Consider the following 11,874-nt stretch of genomic DNA (forward strand, 5'->3'; position numbering starts at 1 on the left):
TTGTTTGGCCGAAAGTGAATAAAATGTACCTTTCAGCATTATTGAGTTATATTGTTGTTATGTTTTTACCAGAAGGGAAGAAAATGTACCTTCATGTATGATTGTTGTGTGTGTGGCTTTGTGGATTGTGGTGTTGTCTTTGTGGCGGCCCTTTTAAGGAAAAAGACTTTGTGTGAGTTGTTCTACCTTAGTGGCGACCAGTTTGGTGAAAGAAAATGAATACATATGTTTTAGCTTTAGCGGCGGCCCAAGTGGCAAAATGTATTCCAATTTTCTGCCTTTGTGGCGGCCTTCGTGGCATAGGCAAATGTCATATCACTTCTTGGCAGGTTGTGGGGATGATCATCTAGAGCTCTAGTATTACTGCCAATCTTATGAGTGCGACTTGAGGGTAGCATTAACCCATAATATTCTGCATGTGTTTCGATGTGATTGTAAGTTGTGATTATGCTTGTGTTGCGTTATGTAGCATTTGTTTAATGTTTGACGTTGTTAGTGGTGTGATGATAATGTTGTTTTATACATATCTTTGAGTTTAGAAAATTATTACATTATCCTTGAGTATTTCCTTTAGTTTACTCATACGAACTTTGTAGCTGACCAGGTTTGTGTTTACAATCCTGGTGTACCATTATTGGTGCGGGGGTAGCACTGTAGGTATTTTGCGGTAGTAGAGGCAGAAGGAGTGAGCAGTGTAACAACATAGTGCTTTTTGCTTATGTTCATTTTCTTATTTTGGTGAGGACTTGTGAGAATTGACTACTGTACAACTTATACTCGTGTAATTACGTTGTTACAGTTTGTAATCAAAATGTTTTGTTAAAGTTGGAAAACATATTCAATTGATGTAACATAATTTCATTTATTGAAGTTATATCAGAGTGTTAGCATCCACAAATTCGAAATTTTATTGTTCTGAATTCAGGAATGTTATACCCGACGCCCTCTTGTCTGGAGCCACCAAAACTCTCTTGGAGCAACATGCTCGGCCCGACGTTGTAATCCCTAGATCGACCCGACCCTCATTGGCCCACTATAGACGCGCTGCCGCATTTCCCGACATCTGCAAAAGCCATTGACCAGTCTCTCCGCCCAGCTCCTCGCCTCGCCCTTCTGTCCGTCTATTCTTCCAGCCCGGAGCTCTGTCCCGAAACCCTATCTGGCTCGTCACCCTGGCCTACCGCTCTTTCTCCCGGCTTGGAAAGCTATGCTCTGGATGTCTATCTCCAGGCCCATAAATGCTTCACCCTCGGTTTTTCTTTCTTTTGGTATCCCCTGGGATCTTAATCTCCACGAGTTCCTTACACCAACGTAATCGTCAGGGGCTCTAACGCCCGTGGTTTCGCCAACGGTGATCCTAAGTCATTCGCTAGATCCATGGATGCTCGAGTTGCTATAGCCGCCTCCGGGCCTAGCACTATGATCCTAAACCACTCTCCAGATCCACGAATGCTCCGGCTGTTAGTTAACTCGCGAGCCTAGGACCGAGATCCTTGGTCACCCTCCAGATTCACGGATGCTCCGACTGCTAGTTAACTCGCTAGCCTAGCACCGAGTTTCTAGGACACTCTCAAGATCCACGGATGCTCGGGCTGGCAGTTAACCTGCGAGCCTAGCATCAAGATCCTTTGTCACCCTCCAGATCCACGGATGCTCCTGCTGCTAGTTAACTTGCTAGCCTAGTACCGAGATCCTAGGTCACTCTCCAGATCCACGGATGTTCCAACAGCTAGTTAACCCGCGAGCCTAGCACCGAGATTCTAGGTCACTCTCCAGACCGATGCATGCTCCGACTGCAAATCTGACTTCGGGCCTAGCACTTATACCCCCGACACGGCTATTTTTCTCGGCTCTGGGCGAGTAGGTACACTCCCCGGCCCGGCTCCGCTTCTCTCCTATGAGCGATTATGTACACTCCCAGGCCTAATCTGAGTGCGCACTTACAAAGTCACAAACCCAGAAACCGGGAGACTTGTGCATCCGCCTCACCATGACCCGAATACTGGGGAACTTACGCATCTTATCCGCCATGCCAACCGAGGCAAGACCCTAGCATTCACCGACATGGCCCGACTTGGCTCTAAATGAACTATGTTTGGTTTGATCACATGCATGAGTATCTAGGCATTCTAGCTCACCTAGAGACAACCATATGATCACACATATCGTCATGTGATCCCCTGGATCATGGTCACACATCACCATATGATCCCCCGGATCACACCGCCACATGATTCACCAGATCTCAGCGCCATATGACCCCCCTGAATGACACCGCCATATGATCCCCCGGATCACAACCACATATGCCACACACCGCCATATGATTCCCAGACCACATTTGCCTGTCTTGATTTCAGTTCTCCTGAGACCATACTTATCTCGTCACTCGGTCTCTTCGAGACATGGCATCTTTTATGCCCGCTTCATCCCTCTCTAGCACCAAACGGAGACCGGGGGACTTATACATCCTACCCGCCGCACATTCTCATTCGGCATCACGTGCATACTCATCGTACATCACGTGCGTACTCAGCATGCATTAAGTGCATAATCACCACGCCTCACGTGCATACTCATCATGCCTCGCCATCACATGTCCCATGGACATGGCACACGTCACATTCACCCTCGTATTAACATTCCACACATACATCATAGGGTCTCTCCGGGACCTCGCATCATTGTGCATGTTTTTTTACGCCCGGTCCATCCCTCTCTTGCATGGATAGGCCTCATCATTTAGCATGCGGATCCGAAAAGCCCGCGGAGGCCCGCAAGCCTGATGGGTTTTTACCCGACCTGGCCCGCGAGAAAGCCCGCCAAAACCCACTTTTGTGGGTAGAGGGCCGACCTTAGATTAGAGGTGTGAAACCCGGCCCGTAAAAGCCTGCCAAATAATAAAAGATTATATATATATATATTATTAGGTTTAGAATAAAACTATCGCATTATGAAGCAACTATATGAAAGAAACTGCTCGGGATCGATCGACAGCAGTCAATATGATCAATATATATAGTTAGTGATCCTGTAACAATTTCATCCAATTCGGACCTCGTTTGACCGTCGGAATTTCCGGTAAACCAAAAACAACACTAATATGTCATAGGGGAAGACCTATTACCAAAATGCGAACACCGAAAACCGTTTGCATATCTAAAATCACATAATTTTTGTCACTGATTGTGTGCGGTCGCACCAAGGAAACCCATTTTGCAAAGCCCCGGTCAATGAGGATTTTAATATGTCAAAACGCTTTTTTTTTTGTTTACCATAGGTACAGACGGTCAAACAATATCCAAAACGGACGAAATTTTTACGGGTTCACTAAATATATATACCGATCACATCTGCTGGTGTCGATCGACCATATTTCGAACTTGAGTTATTAATCGCCGAAGTGTCCACTAATGTATCATAACCTTTATATTAGGTTTATAATAAAACTATCGCATTATGAAGCGACTACATGAAGAAAATTTCTCATGATCGATCGACACCGGCTGATGTGTCGGTATATATATTTAGTGACCATGTAAAAATTTCATCCAATTCGGACCTTGTTTGACCCTTGGAATTTCGGTAAACCGAAAACATCACTAATAAGTCCTAAGGGAGGGACCCATTACAAAAAGGCGAACGCCGAAAGCCGTTTGCATATCTGAAATCACGTAATTTTTGTTACCTATCGTGCACTGTCACACATAGGAAACCTATTTAGCAAATCCCCGGTCAATGAGGTTTCAATATGTCAAAACACATCTTTTTTTGTTAACCGTAGGTACGAATGATCGAACCATGTCCAAAACGGACGAAATTTTTATGGGGTCCCTAAATATATATACTGATCACATCTGCTGGTGTCGATCGATCATATTTCGAACTAAAGTTGGCGATCGGTTGAGTGTCAACTAATGTATCATAACCTATATATTAGGTTTAGAATATAACTATTGCATTATGAAGCAACTATATGAATGAAACTTATCGGGATCGATCGACACCAGCCGATGTGATCGGTATATATAATTAGTGACCCTATAAAAATTTCATCCAATTCGGACCTTGTTTAACCGTCGGAATTTCCGGTAAACCGAAAACGCCACTAATATGTCCTAAGGGAGGATCTATTACAAATATACGAACGCCGAAAGCCATTTTCATATCTGAAATCACCTAATTTTTGTTACCCATCATGCGCGGTGCACTTAAGAAATCTATTTGGCAAAGCCCCGGTTATTGGGGTTATAATATGTCAAAACGCCTATTTTTTAGTTGACCGCGATACGAACGGTCAAACCATGTTCAAAACGGACGAAATTTTTGCGGGTTCCCTAAATATATATACCGATCACATCTACTGGTTTTGATCGACCATATTTCAAACTAGAGTTCTCATTCGCCGAAGTGTATACTAATGTATTATAACATTTTTATATTAGGTTTATAATAAAACTATCACATTATGAAGTGACTATATGAATGAAACTTCTCGGAATTGATCGACACCATCCGATGTGATCAATATATATATTTAGTGATCATTTTAAAATTTCATCCAATTCGGACCTCGTTTGACCGTCGTAATTTCCGGTGAATCAAAAACAACACTAATATGCCATAAGGGGGGACCCATTACCAAGATGCGAATGCGGAAAGCTATTTACATATTTTAAATCACCTAATTTTCATCACCGATCGTGCGTGGTCATAACGAGGAAATCCATTTGTCAAAGCCCCGGTCAATGAGGTTTTATTATGTGAAAACACATCTTTTTTGGTTGACCGTAAGTACGGACGGTCAAACCATGTTCAAAATGGATGAAATTTTTACAAGGTCCCTAAATATATATATCGATCACATCTATTGGTGTCGATCGATAATATTTCGAAAACTATAATTTATTTGTGACTTATTGTAGAATGTTTTATAATAATTTTTTTATTGGTTCAAACTCTTAAATTAGAGTATTATATTTTTTTCTAATACAAGCCCGCATGCCCGGAAAAGCCATTAAGACCCGCTTTAAGTGGGCGGACTTAAATTTTCGTATTTATGAAAATACCCGGCCCGACCAGTATTTAAATTTACTAAGACCCGGCCCGTTGACAAGTCCTACGGTCATATCTCAATCACCAACCTACCTAAAGCCTTGTGTATGATTAATTAGAAGTACATTACAATATTGGTCTGAAAAAATAAAAGGTTCATTTTCCATTTGCGCCATGCATGATACTGTGAACTAAATATTTGCGAGTGTTCGATGAATTGTATTCTTAAGTAGAATAACCTGTTGTTAAAAATTCATTTGATCTCGTTTAGCAATCAAAGTTGTTCATCATGCAGCATATATATGAATATATCATTAAGCTACCTCGACAGAGGATGGGCAATGTCAGTCTCAACTGTGGCCCTTTTCCCATCAAGTTAAGTTATGGAGGTGCTGAGAATGTGTGGTTGATGCTGCGTTCATCCCTACATTGACATGTTGATGCTTGTATATCAATCTCACTTCACCAATATACAATGTTTATTCACTTTTCTCTAGTTATAGAATCAAAACTATTTGTTAGTTTGTTAGGACTACTCAATTTTCAAGCATAAACCACGTATCCATCTCTTAGAGTAAAATGGTATAATAAGGTCGATGTCGATCCATTTAGAAAGTAAAATGTTCGATAGTAGGTTTATTGATCTCACTTCCAAAGTAAAATTAAACTACGAAAAATATTTTACTCGTTTTGATGATCTTATTCGTTTTTATTTATAAGCTAAATTACATCAATTTAATGAAAACGAGGCGTGCGTTTTAACTCGTATAAACAAAGTGAAAACGGTAAGGTGCATTGGTCAAATACTGTATGCGTAATCACTCTTTGAAATATAATACCACACCCACAAAGTTGTTAAAGCGTTAATTATCCGCTTATTACATCAATCTGTTACTAATCTAAGCAACCATACTTGAAGCCGTACATCACTCTCTGCCATCGGATCAATGACTTCACGCTCCATATCAGATGGTCCTCCGTCACACACTCACACCAAACCCTTCTCTCCGGTGAAAGCGAATACCACCCAGCACGGTCACGGACCACTCATAGCCCTCCACGTGTGTAATGAATCAGTCACCGGACAGATGCTTCCAACTGTCGGCAAAGCTTTCGATCTCTTCTCAATTAATATTCTTTTTTCTCCTCAGCTTAGGCTGCTTAGCTGTCACTCCACACTAAAACGACAGATAGCACACGTGTCAAGTCTCTCATTGGTCGGATCATGTCCCAGTAAATTTCCCCAAGCTTTTCAAACAAAAACACAACCCTCCGGTCGGGACTATAAAAACCCAACCACACTAGACAGCCTGGTTGTGTCGGCAGAAAACAGCGCATTCATTGGCCGCCGTCGTCAGATATTTTCTCCGAGAAAAACCATAAACCCCAACTCAACACAGAGGCTCCAATTGTTTGGGGACCTTTTTCATTTCGGGGAAGCTAGCTAGGGTTGGTCGGAGGAGCTTGAAAATGATGAAGAGGAGGTCGACTGCTCCGCACGGCAAAGACATGCCGTCTTCTACGGCCAAGGACGAGGAAGTTGAGTGGGAAATGAGACCCGGAGGAATGCTGGTCCAGAAAAGAGTCGACAAGTCCTCTGACATCGCTCCGGCTCCCAATTTGCGGCTTCGTATTGCTTTCGGTGCTCTCCGCTATGAGATCTCGGCCAGCTCTCAGTCCACCTTTGGTACGTTACATTAATCATCCATATTCTATTATAATTCAGTATCTATGGTCCTACTAATTGTGTAATTATCTCATTTTTCACGTCAGCAATGAAAATTTATTTGGAGGGAAAGTTACTTTGTAACGTGTAAATGACGATAGTGTCCATTTGAGTACAACGCCGGTGGTGAATGCTGAGGGTAATATGGTGTTTTGGACTGTGCAGGGGAGTTGAAGAAGGTTCTTACGACGGATACGGAGTTACAACCCGGAGACCAGAGGCTAATATTCAGAGGAAAAGAGCGACAGAACGGGGAGTACTTGGACATGTCCGGAGTCAAAGACCGATCAAAAGTCATGCTAATAGAGGACCCGGCAAGCATGGAGAGAAGAGCCAATGAGATGAGGAGGAGCGCCAAGATCCAGACCGCTCATCGCGCAATCTCAGACGTGTGCTTGGAGGTCGACAAGCTCGCGGAGCAGGTGAGCAAAGCTCACACCTCACTGGAATTTTTTTATAAATATTTTCTTATTGAGGTTTTGATTTGGTGGTGCTGATATTGAGTGAAGAAAGTGGGTGAGACAGCTAGATTAAGATGATAGAATATTGGAGCAGCAAGTTGAGGGGTCGATCTGTTTCATTTGATTGGGGGTTTGGTTTGGAGTGAAGGTGAAAGAGAAATGTGATCTTAGTGGTTTATGGACCACCCTGGACCCTATAATTATTTTCTTCTGGAACCTTATTATGAGATGGGATTGATCATACGTACTGAGTCTGACCTGAGGCAACGGAGTGGGAGGTCCGGAGGTGATTTTAATTTTTAGCAGTGAAATAGTTAATAGCCTTGGTTTGTATAGTTGGAAGTTTGGATCAATTTGCAGCCGAGTCTCAGAGGTTTTCAGTTTATTTTCGATCGGATTGGTAATTATTGCAACGCGCTAGTTTAGTTTTGTGGGGTTTATATCACTTTCGAAATTATAGCGCATCGAGTTAATATATATTTAGGTATCTTTCTTTCAGTCGATTACTCACCTTGTAATGAATTTTAATAATTTATTTCTATATTACCGACTAATGACCATTTAAAATGTATGCATAACCACTTGTTCAATACCGGACACTATGGTTGAGACTTGAGAGTACTCGTGAATGTGGTTTAGGGATTGAGTACTCTAATCCATCAGAATTATGGAAGAGTTTAAGTGTCATTTTTTGAGGTTTTGTTTTTAGGAGAAGCTTACTGACCATCAAATACTTAGTGTGATTAGTTACCCACATAAGTATATTGGGGGGGGGGGGGGGGATATATAGACCTACAAACATAGTTTGATTTTCTACCAGATCAATGACATGCATGGTTTGTTAATTTGCATCAGAGATTCAGACTTTCAGAGTAGACACCATATCTTTTTTTTCTTAGCTAGGTAGATATTCATATAGAAATTATTGTTTTTCCTCATTGTCATTCTCTACGTTATTCATGTGTACCAATACAGAAAATTCAATTATTTTTCTGTTTTGTGCTTGTAAGCCATCACCTACATGGCCAATAGCTCTTTCCTCTTCTTTGTCACGCCCCATCACCATATGCGCACCTTCAAAGCTTTACACTATTGAAGCATTCTTAACCATAATTATTCCTAACCCATATAGTTTTCTTGATAGGTCTCTGCTATTGAAAAATCTATCTCAAATGGAATCAAGGTAGCAGAAGTTCAAATCACTACACTAATTGAGATGCTCATGAGACAAGCAATCAAGCTGGACAACATTTCTGCAGAAGGAGATGTTTCTGCTCAAAAGAGTTTGCAGGTGCATATATTTCCAGAACTTATGATGCTATTAATTAGTTTATTCACTAGAGTATATGAATCCGCTTCTGGTTTCGAAACTTCTTGTTTTTGTTTTAGCACAATTCGTCTACGAGAAAATCTAATAAAAATCTTACGATTCAAGTATTTCCAGTGGGAAGTGGCTAATTTTTACAAGCTGCTGTTGCAGGGCAAGAGGGTCCAGAAATGTGTCGAAACTCTTGATGCGATGAAGATATCAAATGCAAAGGTAAAGCCTATAGTCGTGACAACCAAATGGGAAACCTTTGATCCTTCTCCAACTACAGCCAACTGGGAATTTTTTGATTAATCTTTGATCGATCATCACCACATATTTCGATCGTCTTTGCTCATATTCATTCTATGTAATTAGTTAGAGAGGAGCAGAGAGAGAAATACGTACATGCACGTACTAATAGTTTTTCCTCCATAATCTTTGCCAATAAGTATATGTATATGTAACTTATCATAACCAACACTTGTTAATTAGGAACGTTTGATACTATTTTGCTAGAGTTTTATGGACATGCAGTTTTATTTAGTTGTACAATTGTGCCCCGCATGAAGTGGCGAAGTTTCAACTCGTTGTAGCATATCCGTTACATATCTGGTATTAAGAACACGATCGATCGTGCAGTACTCATTTTGAAACCGCACCCATGCCACTAATGTTTCATGTGATACATATGATCATATATTGAAAATGAATTCATGGTCATTCTGCATACAAATTACTTCACATATGAAAACAGGAACTGAGAAGGATAAAAGGTTTATTATGGAAGCGTATTTGATGTGTGTAAGTAGATCGATTGGATTCAATCTCAAATAATATATTGGAGGAAGCTAATCGCCTAATGCGACAAAGATGAGCTGCTCAGTTGTAATGCTTTTCTTGTTTACATAACTCCGCATAAACATATAAGAATAGTGTAACAATCAAACTGAATTAGCTAGATAAATGTAATAATGAGTATATATTGATGACATCCATATATAGTTTTCTCATGCGAAATGCGTAAGTTCAAAAATTACTTAGTTTATGGTATAAGTTTGATTTAATATAAATTTCTAGTAACTATTTGTTAATTTTAGATTCATCAAATCACCATAAAAAAAAAAGATTCATTGCTATCAGAAAAAAATTATAATAATTGAATTTGATTGAAAAATTCTAAATCAATCAAAGTAATTTGATGATTAAACAAAAACAATTCCTGGCGGCTAACACAGAGCCTTTGATCTCTAAACTCCATTCTTCTTCTGGCCAGTGGCCATGTTGGTCAGTCGAGCACGAAGCACCCATCCCCAATTCCCCAACTAACAAACTACACTAGTACAGTAACAACAGCAACGCCCGCCCTCACACAAACAATGCTGTAATGCTCCCAAAGCAACCCTCAGTCGCCCACACAGTCTCAACTGCCTTAACACGCACACCAGTCTCCTCTTCCCCAACCCACCCACACAATCCACTCTCCTCCATCCTCCAAAAATGCATTGCCCTCCTTCAAAGCTGTGCCTCCTCCATTTCCAAACTCAAACAAATCCACGCCTTCTCTATACGACACGGCGTCCCTCTCTCCGACCCAGACATGGGCAAGCACCTCATCTTCACCGCAGTCTCACTCCAATCCCCAATGGCATATGCCCACCGAGTGTTCTCCCAAATCCAAAACCCCAATGTGTTCACATGGAACACCATGATCAGAGGCTACGCCGAAAGCTGGGACCCAGTGCCTGTAATTGAACTCCATAACCAAATGCGTTTGAGTTGTATCGTACCCGATACGCATACGTATCCTTTTCTGTTGAAGGCTGTTGCCAAGTTGGCGAATGTGAGGGAAGGGGAGAAGGTGCATTGCATTGCTATGAGAAATGGGCTCGAGTCGTTGGTGTTTGTTAAGAACGCTTTGCTTCATTTGTATGCGGTTTGTGGGCAGGTGGAGAGTGCACACAAGGTGTTTGAGTCAATGTCTGAGAGAGACCTTGTCGCGTGGAACTCTGTGATTAATGGGTTTTCGTTGAATGGGAGGCCGAATGAGGCCTTGACTATATTTAGGGAGATGAGTTTGGAGGGCGTTGCACCGGATGGGTTCACCATGGTCAGCTTGTTGTGTGCTTGCGCCGAGCTGGGAGCTTTGGCTTTGGGTGGGAGGGTTCATGTGTATATGGTGAAGGCGGGTTTGACTAGGAATGCGCACGCTTGTAATGCGCTGCTGGATGTTTATGCGAAATGTGGGAGCATCAGGGAGGCGCAGAAGGTGTTTGGAGAAATGGAGGAGAGGAGTGTGGTTTCACTGACTGCGTTGGTTGTCGGGTTGGCTGTTAATGGGTATGGTAAGGAAGCATTGGAGCTTTTCAAGGAGTTTAAAGGAGAGGGATTGGTGCCGACTGAGATAACTTTTGTTGGAGTTTTGTATGCGTGTAGTCATTGTGGGATGGTTGATGAAGGGTTTGAGTACTTTAGAGTGATGAAAGAAGAGTATCAGATTGTGCCCAGAATTGAACACTATGGTTGCATGGTTGATTTGTTAGCTAGAGCAGGCTTAGTGAAAGAAGCGTATGAATACATTAAGGACATGCATGTTCCACCCAATGCTGTTATTTGGAGGACCTTATTGGGAGCATGCACGATACATGGGCTATCGGCTCTTGGTGAAATTGCTAGAGACCACATCCTGCAGTTAGAGCCTAGACATAGTGGGGACTATGTGCTCATCTCCAATCTCTATGCATCTGAACATCGGTGGTCAGATGTGCAAAAGGTGAGGAGAACAATGCTCAGAGAAGGTGTGATGAAAACTCCGGGCTATAGTATTGTTGAGTTGAGGAACAGAGTTTATGAGTTCACTATGGGTGATAGATCCCATTCACAAAGTGATCAGATACATGCCAAGCTGGTAGAAATTACAAAGTTATTGAGGCAGAAAGGTTATTTGCCTCACACAGAGAACGTTCTTGCAGACATAGAGGAGGAAGAAAAAGAAAATGCTTTATCCTATCACAGTGAAAAAATTGCAATTGCATTTATGCTTCTAAATACTGCACCAGGGACACCAATTAGGATTTGGAAGAATTTGAGAGTTTGTGTAGATTGTCATCTTGCATTTAAGCTCATCTCAAAGGTTTATGATCGGGAGATTGTCGTGAGGGATCGTAGCCGATTTCACCATTTTAGAGATGGTTCTTGTTCTTGTAGTGATTATTGGTAACAGTCGTAATTTGCTTGTAATAGCCAACTTCAAATAACAAAAGACAATCCTTCCGTTGCAGACTTCAATATGACGACACAGACATTAGTCTAGGAAGACAATGAAA

General features: G+C 41.6%; 2 protein-coding genes across 2 annotated transcripts; both read left to right on the top strand.

Moving 5' to 3' along the window:
• The first annotated feature begins 6,387 nt into the window (after window positions 1-6,387).
• LOC126788547 (BAG family molecular chaperone regulator 2-like) lies at window positions 6,388-9,006 on the top strand. Its single transcript, XM_050514547.1, has 4 exons — window positions 6,388-6,742; window positions 6,947-7,203; window positions 8,387-8,533; window positions 8,723-9,006. The coding sequence occupies exons 1-4, from the start codon at window positions 6,526-6,528 to the stop codon at window positions 8,861-8,863; spliced, it is 762 nt and encodes a 253-aa protein (XP_050370504.1). The 5' UTR covers window positions 6,388-6,525; the 3' UTR covers window positions 8,864-9,006.
• An 862-nt stretch (window positions 9,007-9,868) lies between these two features.
• LOC126788107 (pentatricopeptide repeat-containing protein At4g21065) lies at window positions 9,869-11,868 on the top strand. The gene has a single exon (XM_050514069.1). It carries the CDS (start codon window positions 9,936-9,938, stop codon window positions 11,766-11,768), a length of 1,833 nt encoding a protein of 610 aa, XP_050370026.1. The 5' UTR covers window positions 9,869-9,935; the 3' UTR covers window positions 11,769-11,868.
• The last annotated feature ends 6 nt before the right edge of the window (window positions 11,869-11,874 follow it).

This window comes from Argentina anserina, chromosome 3, assembly GCF_933775445.1.
Source record: "Argentina anserina chromosome 3, drPotAnse1.1, whole genome shotgun sequence".
Classification (NCBI taxonomy): Eukaryota; Viridiplantae; Streptophyta; class Magnoliopsida; order Rosales; family Rosaceae; genus Argentina; species Argentina anserina.

Excerpts from the sequence above, each read along its gene's own strand:
- LOC126788547 (XM_050514547.1), top strand. The coding sequence starts at position 6,526 with ATGATGAAGAGGAGGTCGACTGCTCCGCACGGCAAAGACATGCCGTCT. Across the intron at positions 7,204-8,386 it reads TCGACAAGCTCGCGGAGCAG|GTCTCTGCTATTGAAAAATC; the intron begins GTGAGCAAAGCT and ends TTTTCTTGATAG. Across the intron at positions 8,534-8,722 it reads CTGCTCAAAAGAGTTTGCAG|GGCAAGAGGGTCCAGAAATG; the intron begins GTGCATATATTT and ends CTGCTGTTGCAG.
- LOC126788107 (XM_050514069.1), top strand. The coding sequence starts at position 9,936 with ATGCTCCCAAAGCAACCCTCAGTCGCCCACACAGTCTCAACTGCCTTA.